This window comes from Equus quagga, chromosome 11, assembly GCF_021613505.1.
Source record: "Equus quagga isolate Etosha38 chromosome 11, UCLA_HA_Equagga_1.0, whole genome shotgun sequence".
Taxonomy (NCBI): Eukaryota; Metazoa; Chordata; class Mammalia; order Perissodactyla; family Equidae; genus Equus; species Equus quagga.
Genome location: NC_060277.1, coordinates 6,389,080 through 6,412,895, shown reverse-complemented (window position 1 = coordinate 6,412,895; position 23,816 = coordinate 6,389,080). Strand labels below are relative to the sequence as shown.

The 23,816-nt window shown below is 38.3% G+C and overlaps 1 protein-coding gene across 6 annotated transcripts in view; it reads left to right on the top strand.

Moving 5' to 3' along the window:
- Positions 1–117: 117 nt before the first annotated feature.
- AKAP7 (A-kinase anchoring protein 7) overlaps positions 118–23,816 on the top strand; it is a 133,760-nt gene continuing 110,061 nt past the window's right edge. For 2 of the 6 annotated variants that reach the window (XM_046674436.1, XM_046674442.1), the window contains exons 1-3: positions 118–271; positions 4,155–4,286; positions 17,746–17,885. In XM_046674436.1, the coding sequence (XP_046530392.1) occupies positions 4,202–4,286; positions 17,746–17,885 (225 nt within the window). In that variant the 5' untranslated portion in view covers positions 118–271; positions 4,155–4,201. Of the gene's footprint in view, positions 272–1,685; positions 1,734–4,154; positions 4,287–17,745; positions 17,886–23,816 lie in introns of all 6 variants that reach the window. The other 4 variants (XM_046674437.1, XM_046674441.1, XM_046674439.1 and 1 more) reach the window with 4 other exon arrangements.

Here is a 23,816-nt window from a genome sequence, read left to right as displayed (position 1 = left end):
CGAGCGCGCGCCGGGGGGCGCCCGCTTTCACTTTTGTTTCCCGCGTTCTGATCCTGTGACCTTCGGTACAAAGTTCATGCCCACACCGCCCTCCGCCGGGCTTCGTGTGGTCCGCAAACCGCAGACAGTCTCGATATTTACCCTAAACCGCCAACAGTGAAGCTCGGGACCGCTGCACTGCTCCATTTAGGACCTGATTGTAGGTTCAGAAATGACCTCTTTAAACTGGCGCCACATCTGTAGGACCGCCCAGGATTGGTTTCCAGCTGAGGTCAGCACTTACTGTGAAGTGAACTTTCTGGGCAGAGCGAGTTAGGGTTCGATTTTAGGTGAAGGGGACCAAAAACCTATTAGAGAAAAGGTGCTTTCTGCGAGATTTTATATAAGGGCGTAGAAAGATAAAGGAGCATTGAAGTATTCAAATGTGTTATAATAGCTGTTAAGTAGTGTAAACAGTTTACAATTGTTACGGGAATGAAATGATTAGAACCTGGTGGGTGGGTGCGGAGGGCGTGAGTCTTCGAGTCGCGTTTATAGGGGAGAAGGGCTGTCAGAGGATTCACAGCCCAGTTCCTTGGCTTAGTGCGTGGTCTTGCAATGCAGGATGCTGATAGCGTCTCTCGTTCTTTTGGTCATATTCACAAAGATGTTTGTGGAGGCTACTGTCTTCTCACATCCCTTTTTAAGATATTATTAACTTATTTTGTCCATTTCTCTCTAGCAATTTGGGGTGTACTTTTGTGTTCTTTTTATGACGAGGAAACCAAAGCTTGGGGGTCAGGTGACTTGTTTATCACACAGGTCTCAGCATTTATCTCGATGGAAGACGTTTCTATTTTTGGTAGCTAAGCCGGGGTGAACATGGATGGTGTTGACCCTTTCCATTAGTCCTTGGGAATATACACACGGTATGCCTAGTGGAGGAATAGAAGAGAGTCTTGCTTGATAAAGTCGTATTATCCACAGAGGAAACTTGCATTTTGTGTGACAGAGGGCAAACTGTCTATCCCTTTCTCCTATTTTGGACTGTGTTTGATGAAGCCATTTGTGGAAGGACCCATTTATTTGAATGTCAGCATACATTTAATGTAGAGTTTTATTATATATTTTAAATATATGCATTAATTGTTTTCTTTTAAAAGTAATATTAACTCCGTTTAAAACATTCGAATAGCGGAAATAAAAAATACAAATATATTGAGTACAGCTATGTCAGGATTTAGAAATAATTTGTATCTTTTAGCCTTTTCCTGCAGGAAATCATAGGGCATATGCACTGTTATGTGTGCTTATTATTTTATTTATTTATTTATAAGGTTTTTATTTTTCCTTTTTCTCCCCAAAGCCCCCAATACATAGTTGCATATTTTTTTAGTTGTGGGTCCTTCTAGTTGTGGCATTTGGGACGCTGCCTCAGCATGGCTTGATGAGCAGTGCCATGTCCGCGCCCAGGATTCCAACTGGTGAAACCCTGGGCCGCCCAAGCGGCGTGCAGGAGCTTAACCACTCGGCCACGGGGCCAGCCCCTATATCTGCTTTTTAAAAGTCAGTATTTGTTATAAACTTCTCAGTTGTTGGAGTCTTCATAGCCTTATTCTTGGTTGTCTAGAGTGAATATGCTTTGTTTAACCATTTCCATCGGTAGGTGTTTAAGTCGTTCCACTTTTGCTTTGTTGTTTAAACAGAGCCGTGGTGAATCTATTTCAGCATATAGGACAGATACCCAGAAAGCGGTAAGAACATTTTCGTGGCTCCTGATCCTGACGATTGCCTCAGTTTACAGTGGTATAAGCTGCATGAAGAGGCAGCAGGCTCTGTTGCTGGAAAGGGCAGGTTTTGGCCCTAGAATGACTGGATTCAAATTCTAGCCCCAAGACCTACTAGCTGTAACGTTGGACAAGTTACTTAATCAGCTAGTCTGTAAAATGAATATGTAATAGTAGCTCCCTGATGGTGTGGTTAAATGAGTTTCTGTCTGTAAAGTGCTTCCGGCTGTGCCTGGCATGTAGTTTGTGCTCCACTGTCAGCTGCTGCTGTTATTTCTAGTGTGGTTTATCAGTTTCACCTCATCTTTATGCTATTAATGCACTTAGCAGCGTTTTTTCCTCCCCCCAGCTTTATTGAGGTATAGTTGACAAATTATATATATTTAAAAGTACACAGCGTGATGATTTGATAAAAGTATACATAGTGAAATGATTCCCGCAGTTCAGTTACGCATCCATCACCTCACAGTTCCTTTTTTTTTTTCTGGTGAGAATGCTTAAATCTATTCTCTTAGCAAATTTCAAGTATACAATACAGTATTATTGACTATAGTCACCATGCTGCACATTAGATCCTTGAGCTTATTACTAAGTTCTTAGAATAAGAATAAAATAGAGAAGAACAGAAGTTGGGTTTGTTTCATTTTGTTTGGTTTTCGTTTGGCCTTCTGCATATTTAATTGCGCATTTAGTTGCTCATTTTTCAGGTGTAAGCTACGTGGTCAGTGATGATCCTGTATGTGTTGCTGCTTGTGCCCAGAGGCACAAGATATGCATTGATCTAGTAAAACTTTTGTTTAGGTAGAAGCTGCATTTATATTTTTCACTGCAAGCATAAAAATAGAAAGGAAACTTTTACTTGTTCTCACATCTTTCAAATAGTTGTGAGTGTATGATGTGACTCGTAGTTAATATAGTTTGAACTGTAATGTAAATAGCGTTATTAAGAATGTACTTTTGGGGCCGGCTCAGTGGCACAGTGGTTAAGTTCCCACATTCCTCTTTGGTGGCCCGGGGTTCGCTGGTTTGGATCCCGGGTGTGGACATGGCACCACTTGGCAAGCCATGCTGTGGTAGGCGTCCCATGTATAAAATAGAGGAAGATGGGCACGGATGTTAGCTCAGGGCCAGCCTTCCTCAGCAAAAAAGAGGAGGATTGGCAGCAGGTGTTAGCTCAGGGCTAATCTTCCACAAACAAACAAACAAAAGAATGTGCTTTTACTTTTTTTTTTGATTTTGGGGTTGAACACGACTAATTGATATACAAAAAACAACACACAAGTTTCGTTGTTTTTTGCTTTTATCTAGAAAGTAGGTATGTGTATATATGTGAACAATAGTAGAGATCGCTCAAATTGCAATAAAAATCTAGCTTTCTTGTTATATATGTTAACTGTGACCTGTCATGATAGTTACTGTGTTGTATGTTGTAAACCATATTCTTTAATGGAGTGAGTTTTTTAGGTATTATATTTGAAAATAGAGGATTACAACAGATTGGAATAAATGACTTCTTTAATATTTTCAATGGTAAATTAGTCTCTAGTAAATGTGTACAGTAAAAATTATATAAGCATCCCAGGATTTTGTTCAATCCTAGTTTAAACAACATTTGTGTCTGTCAATAAAATCGTGGAGAATAATGGTGCTGGGGAGACCACCTACTGATAAATTTCCGATTAACTTTATTAGTTTAAACAGATGCTCTCTTTCTCTTAACCTCCACCCAAGTCGTGATTGTTCCACCCATAACAAGACACAAAACAAAGACCTAATGTGAAATGTGGCTTTAATATTAGTACATGCCCATGGGAGGGCTGTCGGGGAAATTATAAGATCTTTTGCTTTTTAATCATTGAATTTACAGAAAAGCATGTTTAGAGCCGTATATTTTTAACTGAATTTCCAATGTTATGTAATAATCGAGAGAAGAAACTTAAAGGTCTTTACTGAAAAAAAAAAAGGTCAGAACTTGTACAAATGAGAACACGTAAGTGACATTGTTAAAAATAAACATGAAAAAGACTGACAAATCTTGTTGGTTTGTTTTCCAAAGGTACGTGAAAAACGTAGTTTTAGAATTAGGAAAATATAGCTATAAAAGATCTTGAGGATTATTGATTAACTCTGTCTTCATCTAACCCTGTGTAGACTACTGCGCTTTAGAAAATAATTAAAACTGTTTAACATAAAAATGCATTTATAGAGATGTAGAATATGGTACAAATAATATTTATATAAATAGCTTTATAATATATTTGGATACAAGTTGACCATTTCTTAACAGATATTAATTTATATTGAATTCAGTTAGTTGAGTTGTTTTAGTTTAGGATATGTGTTAAATAAGTTAAATAATGCATTTTTTCTTTTTGTGATGTGTTAAAGGAGGAGTAGATTCCAATGAGTGTGAAAATGTGTCAAGAAAAGAGGAAATGTCAGAAGAATTTGAAGCTGATACTATGAATTCTCTGGCAGATATGCCATTTGCTACTATAGACATTAAAGATGATTGTGGAAGTAAGTACTTCATTATATAAATCTGTATTTAGAAGCAATGAATAATAAATTTAGTGATTATATATATTTTTTCTTAATAAATTACTTCACCTTAAATGCTTGTCATGTTTTTGAGTTTGGGTTGTTAATTGTTATCTGTTGGTATTCTAATGTCAGAGCTATCACAGATAATATTAAGACAAGTCTCACAAAATTTGGGCCAGCTCATTTTGTAGTTTAAAAGCTACTTCAGAAAATAATGGCTCAGATCATGCTGTGGTTTATAGCTGCTTTCTTCAGTTGTTCTGGAGCCTACTAGTGTCAGCAGTACCCATTCCTCTAGCAAATGTTTATTGCCTTTTGCTATGAGCCAGGCACTCTGCTAGGCATTGGGAGGGTCACCAGTGAACAAGACAGACATTCTCTCTGCTTTTTGGAGCTTTAACAGATGGCATTGAAAATAGTTAAACTTTTAATCTATTTTGCATTTATTAGATTGATTCAGTCTTTGAGAGCTCCGTTAACCAACTTCAGAGAACCAGTGCTTACTTGATTGAAATTCTGCTAAAACTCTGTAAAAATCTAAATCTGAATTTCATGTCACTGTAAAAACAATACTGTACATGATATTTGCGGCTAGTTCTGCTGAAAAGGTGACAGATTTGCCTATTATTCAGGTTACTTGTGAACAGGAAAAAGGAAAAGCACCTGTGTATTCCACAAATGTTTGTTGACTGCACCTGGAGGCTCCATAAGACATTATCTAGGGCCCATCCCGGTGGTGCAGCAGTTAAGTTTGTGCACTCCACTTTGGCTGCCCAGAGTTCACCAGTTTGGATCCTGGGCACAGAACTATGCACTGCTTATCAAGCCATGCCATGGCTGGCAACCCACATATAAAGTAGAGAAAGGTGGCACAGATATTAGCTCAGGGCCCAACTTCCTCAGCAAAAAGAGGAGGATTGGCAGCAGATGTTAGCTCAGGGCTAATCTTCCTCAAAAAAAAAAAAAGAAAAAAAAGAAATTATCTAGTTCAGTCTCTTCATTTTTGCGGAGAGAAAATGAGACTGAGAGAAGTTAAGTAAATTAACTAACTTCACACAATTATAAAGAATTAGAATCTGAGATTTGTGATGCATTAGTCATTTCTTTGTTGAACATTGATTGTGTAGGGGAGGAAGACATTTCCTCTACCCACTCTAGGTCCTTCTGGCCAGGCTGTGAATTAAATTCACATGAGACAGAATAACAGGAGAAAATTAAGCAAAGCTTTATAACATGTATACATGGGAGAGACTTGGCAAAATGGCAGAGGTTCTCATCTTAAATACCATCTTCAGCTACAAAGGAGGATGTTAGGTGTAGGGGGAGTCAGTTATGGGAGATTACTAGAAAAGAACAGTAAACAAGAGTAAGTTTATTATGCAGATTTAAGTCCTTGCCTTCTGCATTGATGAGAGTTTCTAGAGATAAGGTCATCCCCCCTTCTTCCTGGTACAGAGAGGGAGAAACCTTTACAGACAGAGATTCCATTACAAATGTAAATGTCTCTTACAAAGGGTAACTTTTACTTTTCAGAGTTTCTCTCAGGTCTGCAGTTTTTAAAAATAACCAGCCCAAAATAATCCTCATGCCAAAGAGACATATCTTGGAGTGGCCAATTCCCATCCCCCACAATTGGATGCCTGACAAATGCTAGGTATTAATGCCAGTTACTGGGAATATTGAAACACATGACAAGATTGAAACATGATCAAGAAACTCACAGCTTTACTGGGGAGCCAGTACGTTGGCAGCTGTGATCCCATAGATGAATGCCATAGAGGATGCTGTGGGAGTACATGGGGCGAGGGTGTGAGGGGGGCGTCTCTCCTGGATGTCCTGGAAGACTTCCTAGAGGTTTGGCGAATGTAGAATCCTGGGGATAAATATGAACTCTGCAGGGTTCTTTCCTCAAAACTGTCCTTGAACTTCATTGATCATCAGAATTTGCTGTGGGGTGATATAAAAGAACAGATTTCTCTTGTCCACCTATTTGTTGGGCCAGGGAATCTTTTTTGTTTTTTTAAACTTAAATCCCATGAGATCGGGTGCTCAGCCAGTCTCAGAAACCACATTGCTCTCTGCCTTGCTGTCTTCCCATGCAGCGAACCTGATTTATGTTTTGGGGAGATGTAAGGAGAGAGGGATACTTAAAATGGATTAAGTCTCTGATAATTTACTAATCAGTGTTTCCCATTCCATAATCCAAGGAGCAAAAGGAGGAAGAGGGATTTGCTCTGTCGACGTAGGGTTTCCCATCCTTTCCTTTTCAGCTGGCCTTTAGAGAAGAACAGCTTTTGTAGGTTCACAACTGTTAGGGGAACCTTGCTTTGAAGAATTAGTGTATCTGTTAAGGAGAAGAAGACACCCTTTGGAGACCAGAGGCAAGAATACCAAGGATTTACAGTCATGGGTCACTTAATGACGAGGATACCTTTTGAAAAATGCATCGTTAGGCAATTTCGTCGTTGTGCCAACATCATAGAGTGCACTTACACACACCTAGACGGGATAACCTACTACACACCTAGGCAGTATGGTACTAATCTTATGGGAACATTATCCTATATGAGATCTGTCGTTGACTGAAATGTTGTTATGCAGCGCATGACTGTAATCATGTTTTTCTCTTAATTCCCTTCTTTTTGAGCAAATAAGTTGCTCAAAAAGCAGCTTTCTGAATGATCATGCCTACCTGCGCATGGTGGGCATCCCCTGTCCCTCTGAGCTCTGTTCCATCTCTGACTCTGTCCGGCTGGAGTGTTCCTAGTTGGACTGGAGTGGGAGATGGACCTTGTTCACCTGTGCAGGTGTAGGTGCTTCTGAGCTGTACACATCTTGCACAGATCTGGTACGTGAACAAACAACCGTAGTAGGCATGGAGAGGTGGACACCACCGGAATCCCAGGGAGCAAATGCTGTTTCTGTAGCTGCTGTGTTCTTATATCTCCGCTGGTGAGGAGAAACAGTGGCCACTGGGACCAGGAAGAAGGAAGGGGATGTTTGTGGCTCTGCAGTCCTTTCCTGCTCTGAATGGTGTAGCTGCTGCTTCAGAGGATGGGCATTGGGAAGACTGGCCAATCCTTCGTACGAGTAAGATCTGTTCTCTGCAGTATGTGGTATATTTCTTCCCAAAGAAATGCTGTTATCTAGGTAAGTTAGGAGCTCAGGTCAGTGTGCAGAAGTCCACTTTTAGCTACATAGGATTATACCACTTTTCGATAGTTCAGATTTTGTGAGTTAAAAGTCTGTGGGTTAGTCTAAACTCCAAGCCACCGTGTATGATGTTACTTTTGTGGGAAGATAGATTTCAGATTCCAAGCTCCAACTTACACACAGTCAGTGTGGTGTAATGAGAGAAATGGGAACTTGTGTTCTAAGTTTTGGTTATTTCATTTTCTGCTTGTGTGACCTTGGACACTCAATCTGTACGACCGGGGCTTCTTCAACTGTGAAACACAGAAAATTCCCTCCTGCTTGCCTCCTAATGTTGCTGGACAGATCAAAAGAGGTAACATGTGTAAGAAGGCAATTAAAAATGTAAAATAATGCACAAAAGCTATCTATAAAAGCTTTGAAACATATCCCTTTGTTATATGGGGACAACTTGTTCCTTCATTTTTATAATAGCATTTACTAAAACACTAAGGAACAGATACCAAAATTCTTTGCAAACCAGAAATTACTAACTAGGTTTTCGAAGTGAGATTTTTATAGAAATGTCCGAAAACTGGGAGTTTTGTTGTCAACTCGGTTTAAGATAGATATAGTAAAAGTGTTTGTGTCCAAAACACAGGGTAATTAGTTTGTGGCGTGAGTGGACTTAATGTGGCTTTCTCTTACATTTAGGAACATGGAAATTTAACCAGTCTTCTGGCTCTATGGTGGACAACAGCCTTAAAATTCTCTGGTTCCTGGTTGTTGCCTTTGGTTCTTTCATTTTGCTTTGGTGGGTGGAAATTGAGAGTTGACTGCCAAGAAATTCCTGTTGATAGAAACCCTGGCAGAGGGATGAGGAAAGCAGGGCTAACAAAAAGAGCATCGTGGGAAGGGGAATCCTTGCCAGTAAGAAAACTCCTCCCCAGGGGCTGGCCCGGTGGTGCAGTGGTTAAGTTTGAGCACTCTGCTTCAAAGGCCGGGGATTGCCGGGTTGGATGCCAGGTGTGGACCTATGCACCACTTGTCAAGCCACGCTGTGGTAGGTGTCCCACATATAGAGGAAGATGGGCACTGATGTTAGCTCAGGGCCAATCTTCCTCAGTAAAAAGAAGAGGATTGGCAACAGATGTTAGCTCAGGGCTAATCTTCCCCCCCCCACCAAAAAAAGAAAAAACTCCTCCCGGAATGTTTGGTTCAGGGTCTCATTTGTCAACTGTGTTACATCAGTGGGGGTGCAGTGCCATCATCAGGTGTCCTGTGGTCTGGTTGGCTGAAATGGGTCTATACATTTTTTTGTCAGTTTTCTTTTTGGGAAGAGTCTGTTTTGCTAGAATTATATTTGACTTTTTTTTGAGGAAGATTAGCCCTGAGCTAACATCCGTGCCCATCTTCCTCTACTTTATATGTGGGACGCCTGCTACAGCATGGCTTGGCAAATGGTGCATAGGTCTGCACCCGGGATCTGAACCGGCGAACCCCGGCCGCCAAAGCAGAACGGGCAAACTTAACCCCTGTGCCACTGGGCCGGCCCTTAGAATTACATGTTAGAATATAAAATGTATTAGACTATTGTTAGAATTAAATATAAAATATGTTAGAATTATATACATTAGAAGTAAAATATCCAAATGTATGTACACAAGAAAATCCTGTAGAAATTTTGAGGAGGCAGTACAGCCTGAGCCACACCTGGCTCTCTCTGGACGCGTTCTGGGAGGAAAGCCAGCGTGAGTGAGTTGCTGACCTGGACCTGAGTGGGTCTGTGCTCTTTCCAGGGGGAAGTGTCGTTGGTCACTCGGTTAGAGACCCAGTAAACTTTCCGGAAAACGTTTGGGGTTGCCGTTAGTCCTGCCTCTGAGAGTCGAATGGGAGTTGTGGCGAGTCACTCTATTGCTGAGAGGAATAGCTTAGTGTGCTCCCACAGAGGGAATTCGTGGAGGCTTCCGTTTAATGGACTCGACTCTCTTAAGAGAATCACAGTCCTTAACTGTTTAGCCACATTTAAATCAAGACTCAAAATGAAATATTTGTTTTTTTTTTGTTTTCAGTCATGTGTCTCTTCTAAGTGTGGAATTCAGTTCTCATGTTGGAATGATTATAATCCTATTTTACCTCACACAGAATTCTAACCCTGTAATTACTGGTGGTTTTAGAGATAAAGGAAATTATCATTTCATTGCTTATTTATTAGCTAAATCTATTAAGTTGTATTTTAAAAAATACTTCAACTCTTAAGCCTTTTAAAATATTGATTGGAACTTACCTTTACCTGAAAAAAATTTTTTATAAAAGAATGCTGTATCAAATAAAATTGAGTCCCAATACCTGCTAGAGTGAGTGATTAGCCTGAGTCACTTTTGCAAAAAGGATAAATTATGTCCTGTGTCCTCTCTAATTTGTTGAAGCATGTTATACATATTCTAAATTTTGATTTGAAAGGGCTTAAGGCAAATATTTGTCCCAAATAATACAAAGAGTTGACATCTTTTTCCTTTTTTTTAAAAAAAACAAGAAAACAAATAAAAATTAGAAAAAGCCCTTTAGATACATTAATTCATTGAACACATATTTATTGAGTACCTGCTACGTACCAGATACTATTATTGGTGCTAGGCAAATGATATAGAAGATTAAATTCAGTTAGTAAATAAATAAATATATGGAAAGTTATTCAACTTCACAAGTATCAAAGGATGCACATTAAAATATGATTGTAACTTACCAAATTGGTAATATCTTTATTGATTTAATGTCATACCCACATTGTACTGTTACAGACCTTTTAGAATGGAGTTTGTTGGAATCTCCAGCAATGTTCATACGTGTTATAGAACCGCTCATGAGATTCCCAATACAAGAATATAGTCTTACTTGTGGAAAAAAGTTTTACTCATAAATATGTGTCACAGTGTCTTTTAAATAGTAAAAATATTGGGAACACCCCAAAATGGCCAAATTAGGGAATGGCTGAGTAAGCTATACTAGTGCCTTAAATTATGTATTATGCATTTATATATTATGAAAATATTATTATTATTTTTTGATTAGCCCTGAGCTAACAGCCACCGCCAATCCTCCACTTTTTGCTGAGGAAGATTGGCTCTGAGCTAATATTCATGCCCATCTTCCTCTGCTTTATTTGTGGGACACCTGCCACATCATGGCTTGACAAGCATTGTGTAGGTCCGTGCCCAGGATCCGAACCAGGGAGCCCTGGGCTGCTGAAGTGGAGTGCGTGAACTTAACTGCTGCACCACAGGGCTGGTCCTGAAAATGTTATTTCTGAAAACTATGTTACAGGCAACATTTCCTATATAAAATGCAAAGTGAAAAAGTAGGGGAAAAATGTATGTGTTATTTGCTTACAATTGTATAAATACTTTATGTGATCTGTCACCAAAATTCATAGTGATTGTGTTAAGATAGTGGGTTTATGAGCAATTTTTTTGTTCCTTTCTCTGATCTTCAAATTTTATGAAAGTTCTTGATTCTTAAATCAAGTGAAAGTTGTGAAAGTTCTTAAACTGTGGTGGCTAAGAGTGGGGACTGTGGAGTCAGACTGTCAAGGGTCAGAATTTGCTCCGATGCTTTCTTATTGTGTACTTTGAGCAAGTGTCTGCGCTCAATTTCCTGATCTAGGAAACTGGCATAATTGTAGCTATCTCTTAGGATTCTTGGCAGGTGTCAACTCATTAATGCATGTGAAGTTCTTACGACAGTGTGTGGCACAGAACTACCCTCTGAAAATTTGTATTAATTATCTCACCAAAATTTTTTGCCTAAATATAGTTGCTAAATTAAATATTTTAAAAAATCTTCTCCTTGAGAGCAATATTTTGAAATAATATCAGTGAATCCTTTCGGTACATTGCTAAGTGCTTTATATTTTCTTACGTAATCCTCACAGAAACTTAATGAGGGAGGTAAAATTACTTTTTTAAGAAAGTTTTAGTAATTCACCAGAGATTCTTCAGATAGTAAGGGGAAATCTGTGAAATATAGAAGGCAATATTCTAAGTCATATAATTAAGGAGTTTTGAGCATGGTTACTTCAAAGATTTTGACTGTTTAAGTAACAACAAGAAAAAAGAAAAGAATGTCAAAACAAAATCTAGTTCATTCCCAGCCTTTTGGCTAAGAGCAAGTGTGCACACAAGCAACCAGCAACAACAGATGGACTAGCTAATTAAATTAATTTCTCCCATAACTCGCTCCCTTGTAGTTGTTTGAGGGAATAAATAAAACTTTAGGAAAAATTAGGTAATTTACATAAAATGACATGTTATGCTTTAGGTAAAAAACCAAATGCATGGATCAGAGACTTACAGCCTTTGTCAACAAGACCAGATTCATTGGAGCACATTAAAATGGCTACTGAAATCATTATGAAAATTAACAAGTGTAATCAATTAAATTTATGAGGTGGGTTTGCAAGCTCTACTGCAACTGATGATTTTTTTTTTTTGCTAAACAATAAAGTTACTCTAAATAATCCAGGGAGAGATGCAGGGTGCAGGGCCAAAGCATTCCACATTTTGCTTCTATGGTCACTGATCTTTCATATTTTTATTAGTTAACTAGATATTATATGACCACTTTGCTCATTATATTTTCATATGAACTAAATAAAAAGAATAATAGCAAATTATATTTTAGAACTTAGATTATGATTTCAAAGTTAGAAATCAAATGAGGTTCAGTAAGGAAAAAAGGTATTTTATGCTCTGGCTGTACAAATAAACTTTACAAATAAAAGGCAAGGAAGATATGCAAAAGAGAGAAAAGAGATGTTGGACTCAGTGTGTCACAAGTTGGTCATAAATCAGCAGGACTCACTGAATTAAAAAAAACAAGCATGTTACAAGGGTAAATAAAACCGTAGTATAGTAATAAATCTAGGATTCTTTTCTTTTTTTGCCTAGATCTCATCAAAATAATTTTAAACTTTGCCCTGTCTGGGATGCCTAACAAAAGAAAATTTTGGATAATCCAGTGCAAAGGAAAGTGAAATAGTTATTACAGAAAGCTAAGGGAATTTAGAAAAACCCTGTATTTCTTTATTTTTACCAAGAGGTTGTATTCTGAATTGGGGTTTTACTCTGTGTCATTCTCATGATACGAGAATTGTTAGAGTTGTCACACATTATAACTAATACTTCCGGAGATTATAATTTTCTTTCTGCAAAATGGACTTAGGGAATGTTTGAAGTGGCAAAAAGAAGTTGCTGCAAGAGAGGAAGACAGTTTAGTTTTATAGAGATAAGGTATAGAACAACCTGAAGTGCTGAAAACTTCAGCAGTCTTTTAAATACCATGTTATTAAGTCTGTTCCTCTTAGTATTGTTCATATTGAGTAAAAGACAGCAAAAAGCATTCTATGTCTTATGTTCACAATAAGGAATACATTTTACACTGCCACCTAGTACGCTGTGTATACAAATAACTCAGGTTTCATGAAGCACTATTTGCACTTACCATAAGCAGTGTACTGTCTCTATTACTTCTGTTCTATCCCACTCTACCCCACCCCACCCCACCGTACTCCATTCATTTCCATTCCAGTTTTTAAAAAGTGCTTTTTTATTATCTTCTAAGTTGATTTCATAACACACTAGTGGGTTGATACTTGTGGTTTGACAAAGGAAAACTAGATTATAGGTTCAGGATTCTCTTTCTACTATGTTAATTTTGAGATGAACTAAAGGTTATAAAATCAGCTGGATTATTCGTTTGGACACCATTCTTTTGTGGTTGTTATTGTTGCTGAGGAAGACTGGTCCTGACCTAGCATCTGTTGCCAATCTTCCTCTTTTTCCTTGAGGAAGATTTGCCCTGAGCTAACATCCATGCCAATCTTCCTCTATTTTGTATGTGGGTTGCCGCCACAGCATGGCTGTCAACCAGTGAGATTGGTCCACGCCCAGGAACCAAACCTGGGTCTCCAAAGTGGAGTGCGCCAAACTTAACCACTAGGCCACGGGGCCAGCCCTGGACACCATTCTTTTTTCAATTTCACCATGAAATGTCCTCATTGGTACAGGTTAGTATGGTTTAGTTAGTACAGTTAGTTAACTGTTAGTACCTTTATCACAGATCACAGAAAACTAGAACTGGAAGAGACCCCTAGCTGTCCCTTTCCTACCCCTGGGTTTCTTTCTTTTCTTTATTTTTTAAAAAAATATTTCATTATAGAAACTCTCAAGGATATTCAAAAGTAGAATAGTGGAATGAGCCTCATATATTAATCACCTCTTCCTCACTGGATTGTTTCGAAGTAAATCCCAGGTGTATCATTTTTAATCTGTAAATACCTTAGTATGTATCTTTAAAAGATAAGGAATTTAAAAAAAAATCCTTAATATATCTAAAATACCTTACCACACCAAAAAATAATGGTAATTCATAATCTCATCAAATATCCTGTCAGTATTCACATTTCTGTGTCATAATGTTTTAAAAACTGGTTTGCATCAGGAACCAAAGTCTGTGCATTATATTTGATGGCTGCATCTCTTCAGTCTCTTCATCTGCGGATCTCCACGTCTGGTTTTTCCTTATGTGTGTGTTTATTGTTGAAGAAATCAGATTGTGTAGAAGTGCCCATATTATGGTCATTTAACATGTTTCTCTGTCCTTTATATTTCCAGTAAACTGGTAATTAGATTAGGAGGCTTGATTGAGTTTTTGAAAATTGGCAAGAATGCTCCAAAAGTGTTTTGAATTTCCTGTTGTGGGATATCAGGAGGCAAAAAATGTTTGGTTGTCTTGCCTTTTTGTGATGTTAAGATTGATTGCTGACTTCCTGTCTTGTCACCTGATGCATTATTAAATTCCCCATCAGCTTTCCATCTCATGGGTCATCCATTGATGTTCTTTGGGTTGATCCATACTCTGTTAAGGGTTTCAAAATGCTGATATTCTAACTCTAGCCTTTTGTATTTATTAGCTGAAAATTTCTATAAAGAAGAACTTTACTTAGTTAACTGTTTCCTGTGTGACTATTTGGTTATAAGGAAAAGCTGAATAAATGCTTGATTTTTCCCCCCTTTATCTTCAGACTTTTAGAATAATAGTTCTTTAGACTCCTCCAAAGCTGACCTGTGAGTTTTTGGTTTTAATTTTTCTTTTGAGTGTTATTATGAACTGATGGATTTAAACATTTTTCATGTACTCCACACCATTGAAGTTACTATTCTATTTGATGCTCAAATTGTCCCATCTTTGGCCAGTGGGGGGACTTTCAAATTGGCTCTAGAGACCTTCTGACATGGTTCCAGATGTCTTTGAATTTCTGGGTTCCTCTCGTACATGTTATGCCCCAGACCTAGAATCACCTATTTCTCCAAGGACTGACCAGCTTTTTAAGTTCTCAGGTAAAGAAATGAAGTGACATGATGGAAAGATTCTTGTTGGAAGACTAGTCTTTGGGTCAATGCCCTTTTCGTGCTGCCTCTATAGGACCGAAACAGACATTGCTAGTTGCCTTCCCAGCAGTGGACCCCTCCCTTTTTCCTTTTGTAGATTATTTTCCTCACATAGGCGTAGGTCAATAACTGCCAGATGCTGTCCTAGCTTCCTGCAATGCCTGGGGTTAGCCCTGTGTCCTGATTTGGCCAATGAGATGTAAGGAGGAGGATGCTGGGAACTTATTTAGAATTAGTTTGTAATTTTACTTAAAAAATGGATGTTTTTCTTTTGAAATTTTTTTCACTGTTACATTTAATTTTTAAAAAACTATTCAAGACTGCTGTATATTTTCCATACTCATAGAGGGTGCAAGTGGTCTGGATAATTAAAACAGTGGATAGTTTATAAATCATCTCAGTTTCTTTTTGGAGTCCTCTAAATGATCTTAGCAGATACCAATGTATCTCCCTGTTTAGCCCTGGGTTATATCTAATAATTATAATAGTTAATAATAGTGGTTACTTTGCACCAGAAAGAAGTCTAAGAGCTTTCATGTGTTACTTCACGTAATCCTCAAAATGACCCCATGCGGTAGCCATTATTATTATTCTCAGCTTATAGAGGAAGAAACTGAGATAAAGAGTTTTATGTGACTTATCTAAGATAGTACCACTAGTAAGTAGGGAAGCCAGGATTCCAACCTAGCCACTCTGGTTCCAGACTATATTAAAATTGGCTTCCATTTCCAGAGGACCAATTTACTAAGAGCAGATGCAAGTGGGCTAAAAATGTATTTAGAAGTGGATTTGAAATATGTGATACTTCATTAGCACATTTGTGGCTTCTGTTTAAAATTACTACATTGGTTCATGTTACTACAATCAAATGTAGGACTGTTTCTCAGATGTATAAAATTACATGCAACTCAACAACATTGATTTGATTTTCCATATTAAAAAAATTGCATAGAAAATAAAACCTAGTGGCATCATATGAGGCAATTCAGATAATTTTCATAATACAGATGAGAATGCTGTGTATTTTTTCTTAGCAATAGAATGTTTCAAGTTCAACAAGCTCATGTGTATCAAAGAAGCTAATCATAATTTATATTTCAAATATGTGTGTTCTCTGTTTGTGAAGCTTTATCATTTTAACCACATTAATCATTAGGCACATTGTTGAGAAATGCGGTAGTGAAATGGATGCACAAGCACGCCAGGTAACCTTGTCTTAACTCATCATGATACGGGTAGACCTACTACCGAGGTCACCTTGCTCTTAATTCACCCCTGTCGTCTAGGTCTCACAAATATGTGTTAGTCCTAGAAAGACAGCATGCCTATTTCCACACACCCTTAGTTTTTAAATTTTAAACATAATCTACTATTTTTCTTAGAAGTGAGTATTTTAAAATACTAGTTGTGACATTTATTTAAAAATTGTTTCCTATTAATATTTTCAAGAACAACAGAATAGGGACACTTGCTTCTGCTCTTTGGTTTTATGTGTGGCGGTAACTACTTATGCTTCGAGAGAGAAGCAGTTTGATCCAGCAGAAAGTACACTGGAAGGAGAGAGTTAAAATGTCTAGGTATCAGATCGGACTCGGGGACATTGAGCAGATTTTAAAAGTTTTTCTTCACTTTTGTTTCATCACATGTAAAAGAAGGAGTCTAGTTAGATCAAGGTTGTTCACGCACACAGGCCTTGCTGTTGGTTCAGCCTAGACTTTTCCCACAGTCCTTCTCGAGGCGTTGTGTGCAGGCTGTCACCATGGTCTGTTAGAGTTGCACCCAAAGATGGAACCAACCTTATAGGACTGAATGTAAGGTAAAGTGGTTCCTCCCTCCCACCCCTTTCCAAAATCATACCTCAAAAAAATAATTATATTTGAATTTTTACAAAGTTTCTATGAGGCACTTCATTTTGAACAGTAAGCTACTGTTCAAGAAGACACAGCCTGAAAACTCAATTAAGGGTGGTTCTGCATGCATGTGGAAGGCCCTGAAAGAATCTGTAAAAGGGAGACAATGGCATTTCACACTGATTTGGTAATTATTTCTGGAGGCATAGCTTCATAATTAGAATTGTTGGGTGTTGTAAATGAGTCTTTTGAGGATGACTTTAAAAAGCAGCACACTAAGTGCTTCTCAAATTATCTATGGTCATGGGCCAGTTGTTTTTTTTTTTCTGAAATTTCCCATTGGTTGCCAACTGATGGTTTTTGGAAAATACAGTAAAAAATGAGTGATTAGAAAAATGATGTAAAAAAATGACCTACAAAATAGAAACCAAAATTCAATGGACAAAATTACTTTGCCTAATTGCTATGAAAGCTTCTACAGCAGTCTCTTAATTTTTGCAGCAAGTAGTTTGTAGTTTGACATTGACCACTAACCGAACTTTGAGTGGCACTGTTACAAGTGGTTATGTTATAGAAGTCACAAATATACATATACAGGATGGGTGAAAAAATGATCTTTCCAAGTATCATGAAATTCATGCGGTGGGGAAGAGAATGGTTATTAATGGTGCTTTAGATTAGAGTCAGTGCACTGTGGCCTGTGGGCCAAATCTGGCTAACCATCTGCTTTGTGAATAAAGTTTTACTGGGACACAGCTGTACCTGTTCATCAATGTTTTGTCTACAGCAGACTTGGGTCATTTCAACTGAGACCATGTGATCTGCAAAGCCTAAAATATTTCCTAGGAGGTCCTGTACAGAAGAGTTTGCCAACTCCTGCTTTAGATTTGAAATGACTATTATGAATGATTGCTACTTATATGGTACTCATTTCCTTTTTGTTCTGACTAAATTATCTTTGTTTAAATGCGTAAGACATGTTATTGTTTGTCTTTTTCCCTCCAGTCCCTGATGTACCTCAAAGAAATTTGGAGAAAAATAAAGAAAATGAACGGATCAGTAAAGAGCAGATAAAGAAGAGGAAAAAAAAGCGAAAAGATTATCAACCCAACTATTTCCTGTCTATTCCGATCACCAACAAAGAGGTGCTCTTTTTTAAAAACTATTTTTACTATGAAGTTTTATTCTAAATTGTATTTATAAGTTACACTAAAGGCTTGTAAGCCCACTTGTTCTCAGCTGTTAAGAGTCTGTGGTGGTGTTTTAGCTGAACCATATCATATAGGAAGTAGTTTTATTTATTTATTTGCTGTGGAGGATTTGCCCTGAGCTAACATCTGTTGCCAATCCTCTTTTTTTTTTTTTTTCACGTGACCTGCTGCGACAGCATGGCCACTGACACACAAGTAGTGTAGGTCCGTGCCTAGGAACTGAACCTGAGCCACTGAAGCAGACAGCTGGGAACTTAACCACTAGGCCACTAAGCCCTGAAATAGTCTTATTTAAATAATAGAATATATTTAAGCAATAATCTTGAAAAGCATTGTTTAAACAATCATATTTAAACAATTTTGCAAAAGCCATTTGGAAAAGTCTTGCCAGAGGGCTGGTCAAAGATTCTAAACATTTATTCACCATAACAGAGGAACTGTCAGAAGCAGGGAGCAGTGACCAGGTAGAAAAAGATTCTGAAATTCCTGCTGGGAAAGTGGCCTAAGATTTCTTGCTGCTTAGTCCTGTTTATGGTAATGATTATTGTAACATAATTTCGTTAAAAATTACTCGTTGTTGCACCAACTTAATATTGCACGATAAACTTGGTAGAACTCTATTAAGAATCTGAAAAATTAATGTGGTTTGAATAATAGGAAATGGGACCAGCCAATTGGCCCATACTAAGAAATCCTCGTATGTGGCTGAGAGAGAAAACTACAGTATCTAATTAAAGCGAGGAGGTAGGAATTAAAATGCCATAGGAAAGAACTCCTCACTTGAAAGACTGTTTTTACATCTTGGCCCAATTTAAGATGCAGGTCTGAATTTCTGTTTGATTGTGGGCTGTGATCTTTTTCACTAGGCACATTTTCAGGTTGCTTCTCCCCTTATTTCACTAGAGTGTTCCTAGGGAATGCTAATGAATTTTTAAAAATCAAAGCAAACGAAATTGAAATCAAAGAAATAAACATCAAAAGAAAAAAAATAAATTCTGTTGGGGAATTCTAGGAAATATCTAGTCTGTGAGATACCGTTTAGCTGGGGAGAGAAGATGTAGGAACAGAGAAATTGTGTTAGCTAGTAATACCAGATTTTAGAATTTGATGCAGTAAAGAATCATATTCTGATTTTACTGATATATTCAGGTGTTATTCTACATGAACAGTGGAATAGTCCTTAAAAGTGGTCAGGTGATAGAAAGTTTAGTGTAGTCAGCAATTATATATTATATGAAAATACTTGCGAGTTATTCAGACAGATGTTCTCTGAAGTTCAGGGTCACGTGTGCATTGGGAATTAGAAGAGAGCAGGAAGTCAGAGGTGGTGCCGCTTAACTGAGCAGTCAGGCAGGAGCAGGTCCTGAGGAGACTGGATGTGAAATAGGCAAAGTGACTTCTCCAGCGACATGGGATTTGTGATTGCAAGAGACACCAGGTTCTTTATTTTTATTTTATTTTATTTTTTTGGTGAGGAGGATTGGCCCTGAGCTAACATCTGTTGCCAGTCTTCCTCTGTCTTGTATGTGGGATGCTGCCACAGCATGGCTTGACAAGTGGTGTGTAGGTCTGCACCTGGGATCCAAACTCGTGAACCACAGGCCGGTAAAGTGGAGTGCTCAAACTTAACCACTACGCCATCAGGCCGTTCCTACTAGGTTCCTTATTTTGATTTGTTGCGTAGAGATTGTTCCACTTTAGAGTCTGTTGCTATAGAAGTTTGTGAGCACTTCTATGAGTTGCTGTGAGTGGGCCCTTCATTGGCTTTCTCCCAGCACACCTCCATCCTTGGCTCCCATGGTGGTCTCAACAGCAGCTCTGCATCACTTTTTCAGCCTGCCCCACCCCTCCTAGCCCTGTTCTGGCTTCTTGCCTCTGCCAGTGAAGATGGGTGGGGTGATGTGGTGTGGGGTGGGGCAGGTGGGGCAGGTGGGGCAGGGGCCTGAGAGGCAAGAGCATAGAGAAATTCTTTCCTTCCACCACTTGGTTCAGGATTGGGGCCACAAAGGTCACGGGAGGAAGGGGGTGGGAGAGAACTGCCAGTGACTCTTAGTTTTCTCCCTGGACGTGGCTGTGGCTTGGGTTTCTGCTTCCCAGCTTCTGGGAGGTTGTGTAGAAAGTGGGAAGAGCACAGGCCTCAGAGTCAAGCGCACCTTGTTTGAACACTGGCTGGGTCACAAACCCCACTGTGGCTGTAGGTCAGGTCACCTAATTTCTCTAGCTTCAGTTTCAGCTGTGAAATGGAATTGATAATGATTATTTTCCAAGCCCAAATCTGGACATGTCATCTACCTGCTTAAATACTTTGGGGTTTCCCCAGGAATGTTAGGATAAAGACAAAGGCTTTCCTGGATTCTGGAAGGTCCTGCATGGTCTGGCCTTCTCCACTTCAGCCCTTGCTCCTTCCGCTTGAGCCCCTCCGGCCTTCCTTGAACATGCCGGGTTCCCTCTGCTCCAGGACAGCTTTCTTTGGCTGAGAGTTTTCTTTCCTCTCCTCTGGGTTTTGCTAATGCCAAAATCTTAGCTCACACCTCTCCACCAACGACCACCCTGACTAGGTCACCCCCCCACCAAAAAAAAAGGCTCACAGTTTTCTTCTTGTCACTTGTCACCCTTGCAATTTGACACTTGTTAGTCTTCCTCACAGAGTTTTTCAGCTCATTCCCAGTACCTGGAACAGAGCTTGGCGAGAGTAGGGGCGCACACACAAAATGCCGTCATTTCAGGATGGAAGATGTGTTTCTGGCAGACCAAGTTGCAACCAGAACGTTTACAGATAATAAATGCAATGGTACAGAAGCTGGTTTCATAATATAGGTTCCATAGCAGTTTGTTTCCCAGAGAGCAGGGTGACTTTTCATAGTGGGGAATACAGGTTTTAAGTAACCTGGAAACCAAATAATTTAATATTTCCCTCTCAGAGACTTATTTGTAGTGAACAGAAAGTTCCATACAAATATGGGGAGGAGAGGGAGGAGTGGGACCAGGTTAGGAGATAACATTTGCATGTTTTGTATGCACGCCTTTTTTGTTTGTTTTGAGGTGTCTAATGTTAGTTTGCTTTTTAAACTACTTAAGAGCTGTTGGGGGAAGGCCTGGGAAAGAAGCGGCATTTATAACGCTCTTTCAATGGGAGACTCGATTCCAAGTTCCAACCAACTGATGTGCAAACAGGCTCGGGAGCCGCACATTCACAATGGGCTGCTCTACTTTTGGCCTCTACTTGTTGGCATCTAGTTTTAAAGAAAAAAGTATTCAGACCGACATGAGTCCTTGATTTTTAAACACATTCTTAGGTCTTTGGAACTCTTTATTAACGGAAAATCATGATTTCATTTTTTTTTTTTAATTTTCTTTTCCTTTTTTTTTTTAAGATTTTTTTATTTTTTCCTTTTTCTCCCAAAGCCCCCCAGTACATACTTGTATATTCTTCGTTGTGGGTCCTTCTAGTTGTGGCATGTGGGACGCTGCCTCAGCGTGGTTTGATGAGCAGTGCCATATCCGCGCCCAGGATTCGAACCAACGAAACACTGGGCTGCCTGCAGTGGAGCGCGCGAACTTAACCACTCGGCCACGGGGCGAGCCCCATGATTTCATATTTTTAAGAAATAGAATTGGAAAATGAATTACAATGGCTATGTAAAAATAATCTAATTGCAAATATATGAATATATGTGTTTCTCTGTTACCTGCAATTAAACATTAGTTTAACAATAAAAATAAAGAAGAGGGGCTGGTCCGGTGGCGTAGCGGTTAAGTTTGCATATTCCACCTTGGTGACCCGGGGTTCACTGGTTCGGATCTCGGATGCAGACCTATGTACCGCTTGTCAAGCCATGCTGTGGCAGGCGTCCCACATATAAAGTAGAGGAAGATGGGCACGGATGATAGCTCAGGGCCAGTTTTCCTCAGCAAAAAGAGGAGGATTGGCAGCAGATGTTAGCTTAGGGCTAATCTTCCTCAAAAAAATAAATAAATAAAATGAAGAAAAAAATTTAATGGAGTAATGATAAATCCTAAATGTTTCTTAACTGGCTAGAATTGCTAAATTATTAGTTCTAGTTGGATTTACTCATATGTTGGCTTTATACACTTTCTTATGAGAAGCAGTAATATAAGGTAAGTCAGTATTGAAAAAATGCACAGAAAGAATCAGAAGCTGATTGAAATTAGGAGTGTATTAATTTTTTCTGTAAAATAATGTTTTTATACTAATGGCAAAATATAATTTTCTTTAGAGGTTTTAAAAGACATTTGTTATATTTAGTTCTGTATTTCATCATTTTGTAATGTGAAAATTATTGGTTTTATAAAAATATGAAAGTAGATTTGTGCCTTCTTTTCCTTTCTGGGAAATGTAATTGTGAAAGTATTTGATATCATGTATGTTGAGCACTTGGTGGATGTAGAAAATTTTCCTCCTATTTGAGGATGGTTTTGTACTCTTACTCCAGTTATTGCTATGTCATCAAGTATTCAAGTTCTTTCCGTGATTGTAGACAAGCAAGAGAAATGAGAGTATTCAGCTTTGAAGAAAAGTTAGGTAGAAAATTGATGTGATAATTCTGTTAAATCTTAATGAGGCAGCAAATTTAGGAACAATGTGTTTTAACAGATTAGAAAAATTCCAAAAATGATGTCCAAGGGTGAGGTCAAAGACATTCTCCTACTGTGTGCTGGAATGAGACTATTCTCTCTCATGCACACTAACTTTAAGGCACTTGCTTTGAATTCGTATATGCTTTGAATCAGTTAGAAAGCTTAAAAGATATAAAAATGAATTTTCTTATTGTGTTGTTTTTGGGCAGTGCAATATGGCATAGTGGTGAAGTTTAGAAAATGGATGTCTATTTTTATTCTCTAAATACAGAGAAATTACTCAATGAATGAAATATATAAGATTTTAATAAAGCTTTTATTTTTAAAAGTTTCTTTCAATGTCGTATTTAAATATGCCTCTGTAGTATTAGGTTTTGAAAATGTGTGTTGTGCGATATTGCCAATGGCTGGGGATTATGATGACAGATAAGTTCTAATGGCTTTACAGAATTTTAAACAGTAGCAGTACAAATTACTTTCTTTTGCCCTTAATGACATGGGTACTTTTTAAAATGACATACAGAGAAGACTCTGAAGTGGTTTTCTTTTTATCTTTTAAGAATGTAATTAGGAATAAAAAGCACTTAAAAAATCTTAAGATGGTATCTAGGAATATATAAATTAATCTGCAGCATCAAAGCATAGTTAGAAATGTATTACTTGATTAGATTGTCTTCAGGATTTTCATAGGTTGAGGTTAATCCTGCATTATAAGTACTCTGTGACTTCAGAGAAATAGTCTTCAAAGTGTTTTACAGTTTTTAATTTGCAATTTTGCAAGCTACTGGATAATTCAAAGATACGAATGGTCTAAAACTATTTTACCATGTAGGACATTGCACTAAAATGTTGAATGTACAAATGGATGGAATTTTTTGAGCATTGCACTGGATTTATATGTAATTAGTATTTGAGCTTAGAATGAGGACTGAATTTTCATGAAAATGCAAATACTTTACCCGCTAGGTGCAAGTACAGCAACCCCCGGTTGGGACGACCACAATGTCTCCAGGTATTGCCCGTGTTCCCTGGGAGGCAGAATTGCCTGGGTGGAGAATGACTGATTTTAATAATTGTGGCTGTGTTGCATACCTTACGTTAGGTAAATTATATTTGTAGATCTTACAAAGTACTTTCAGATAGCTTGTCTGCTTTTAACACAACCCTGTAAGTTTGGCAATGCAGATTTGACATTCCTATTTTACAACTGAAGAAACCAAGACTCAGTGAGAGTAGTGACTTATGGGGTCACACGTGTGGCCAACC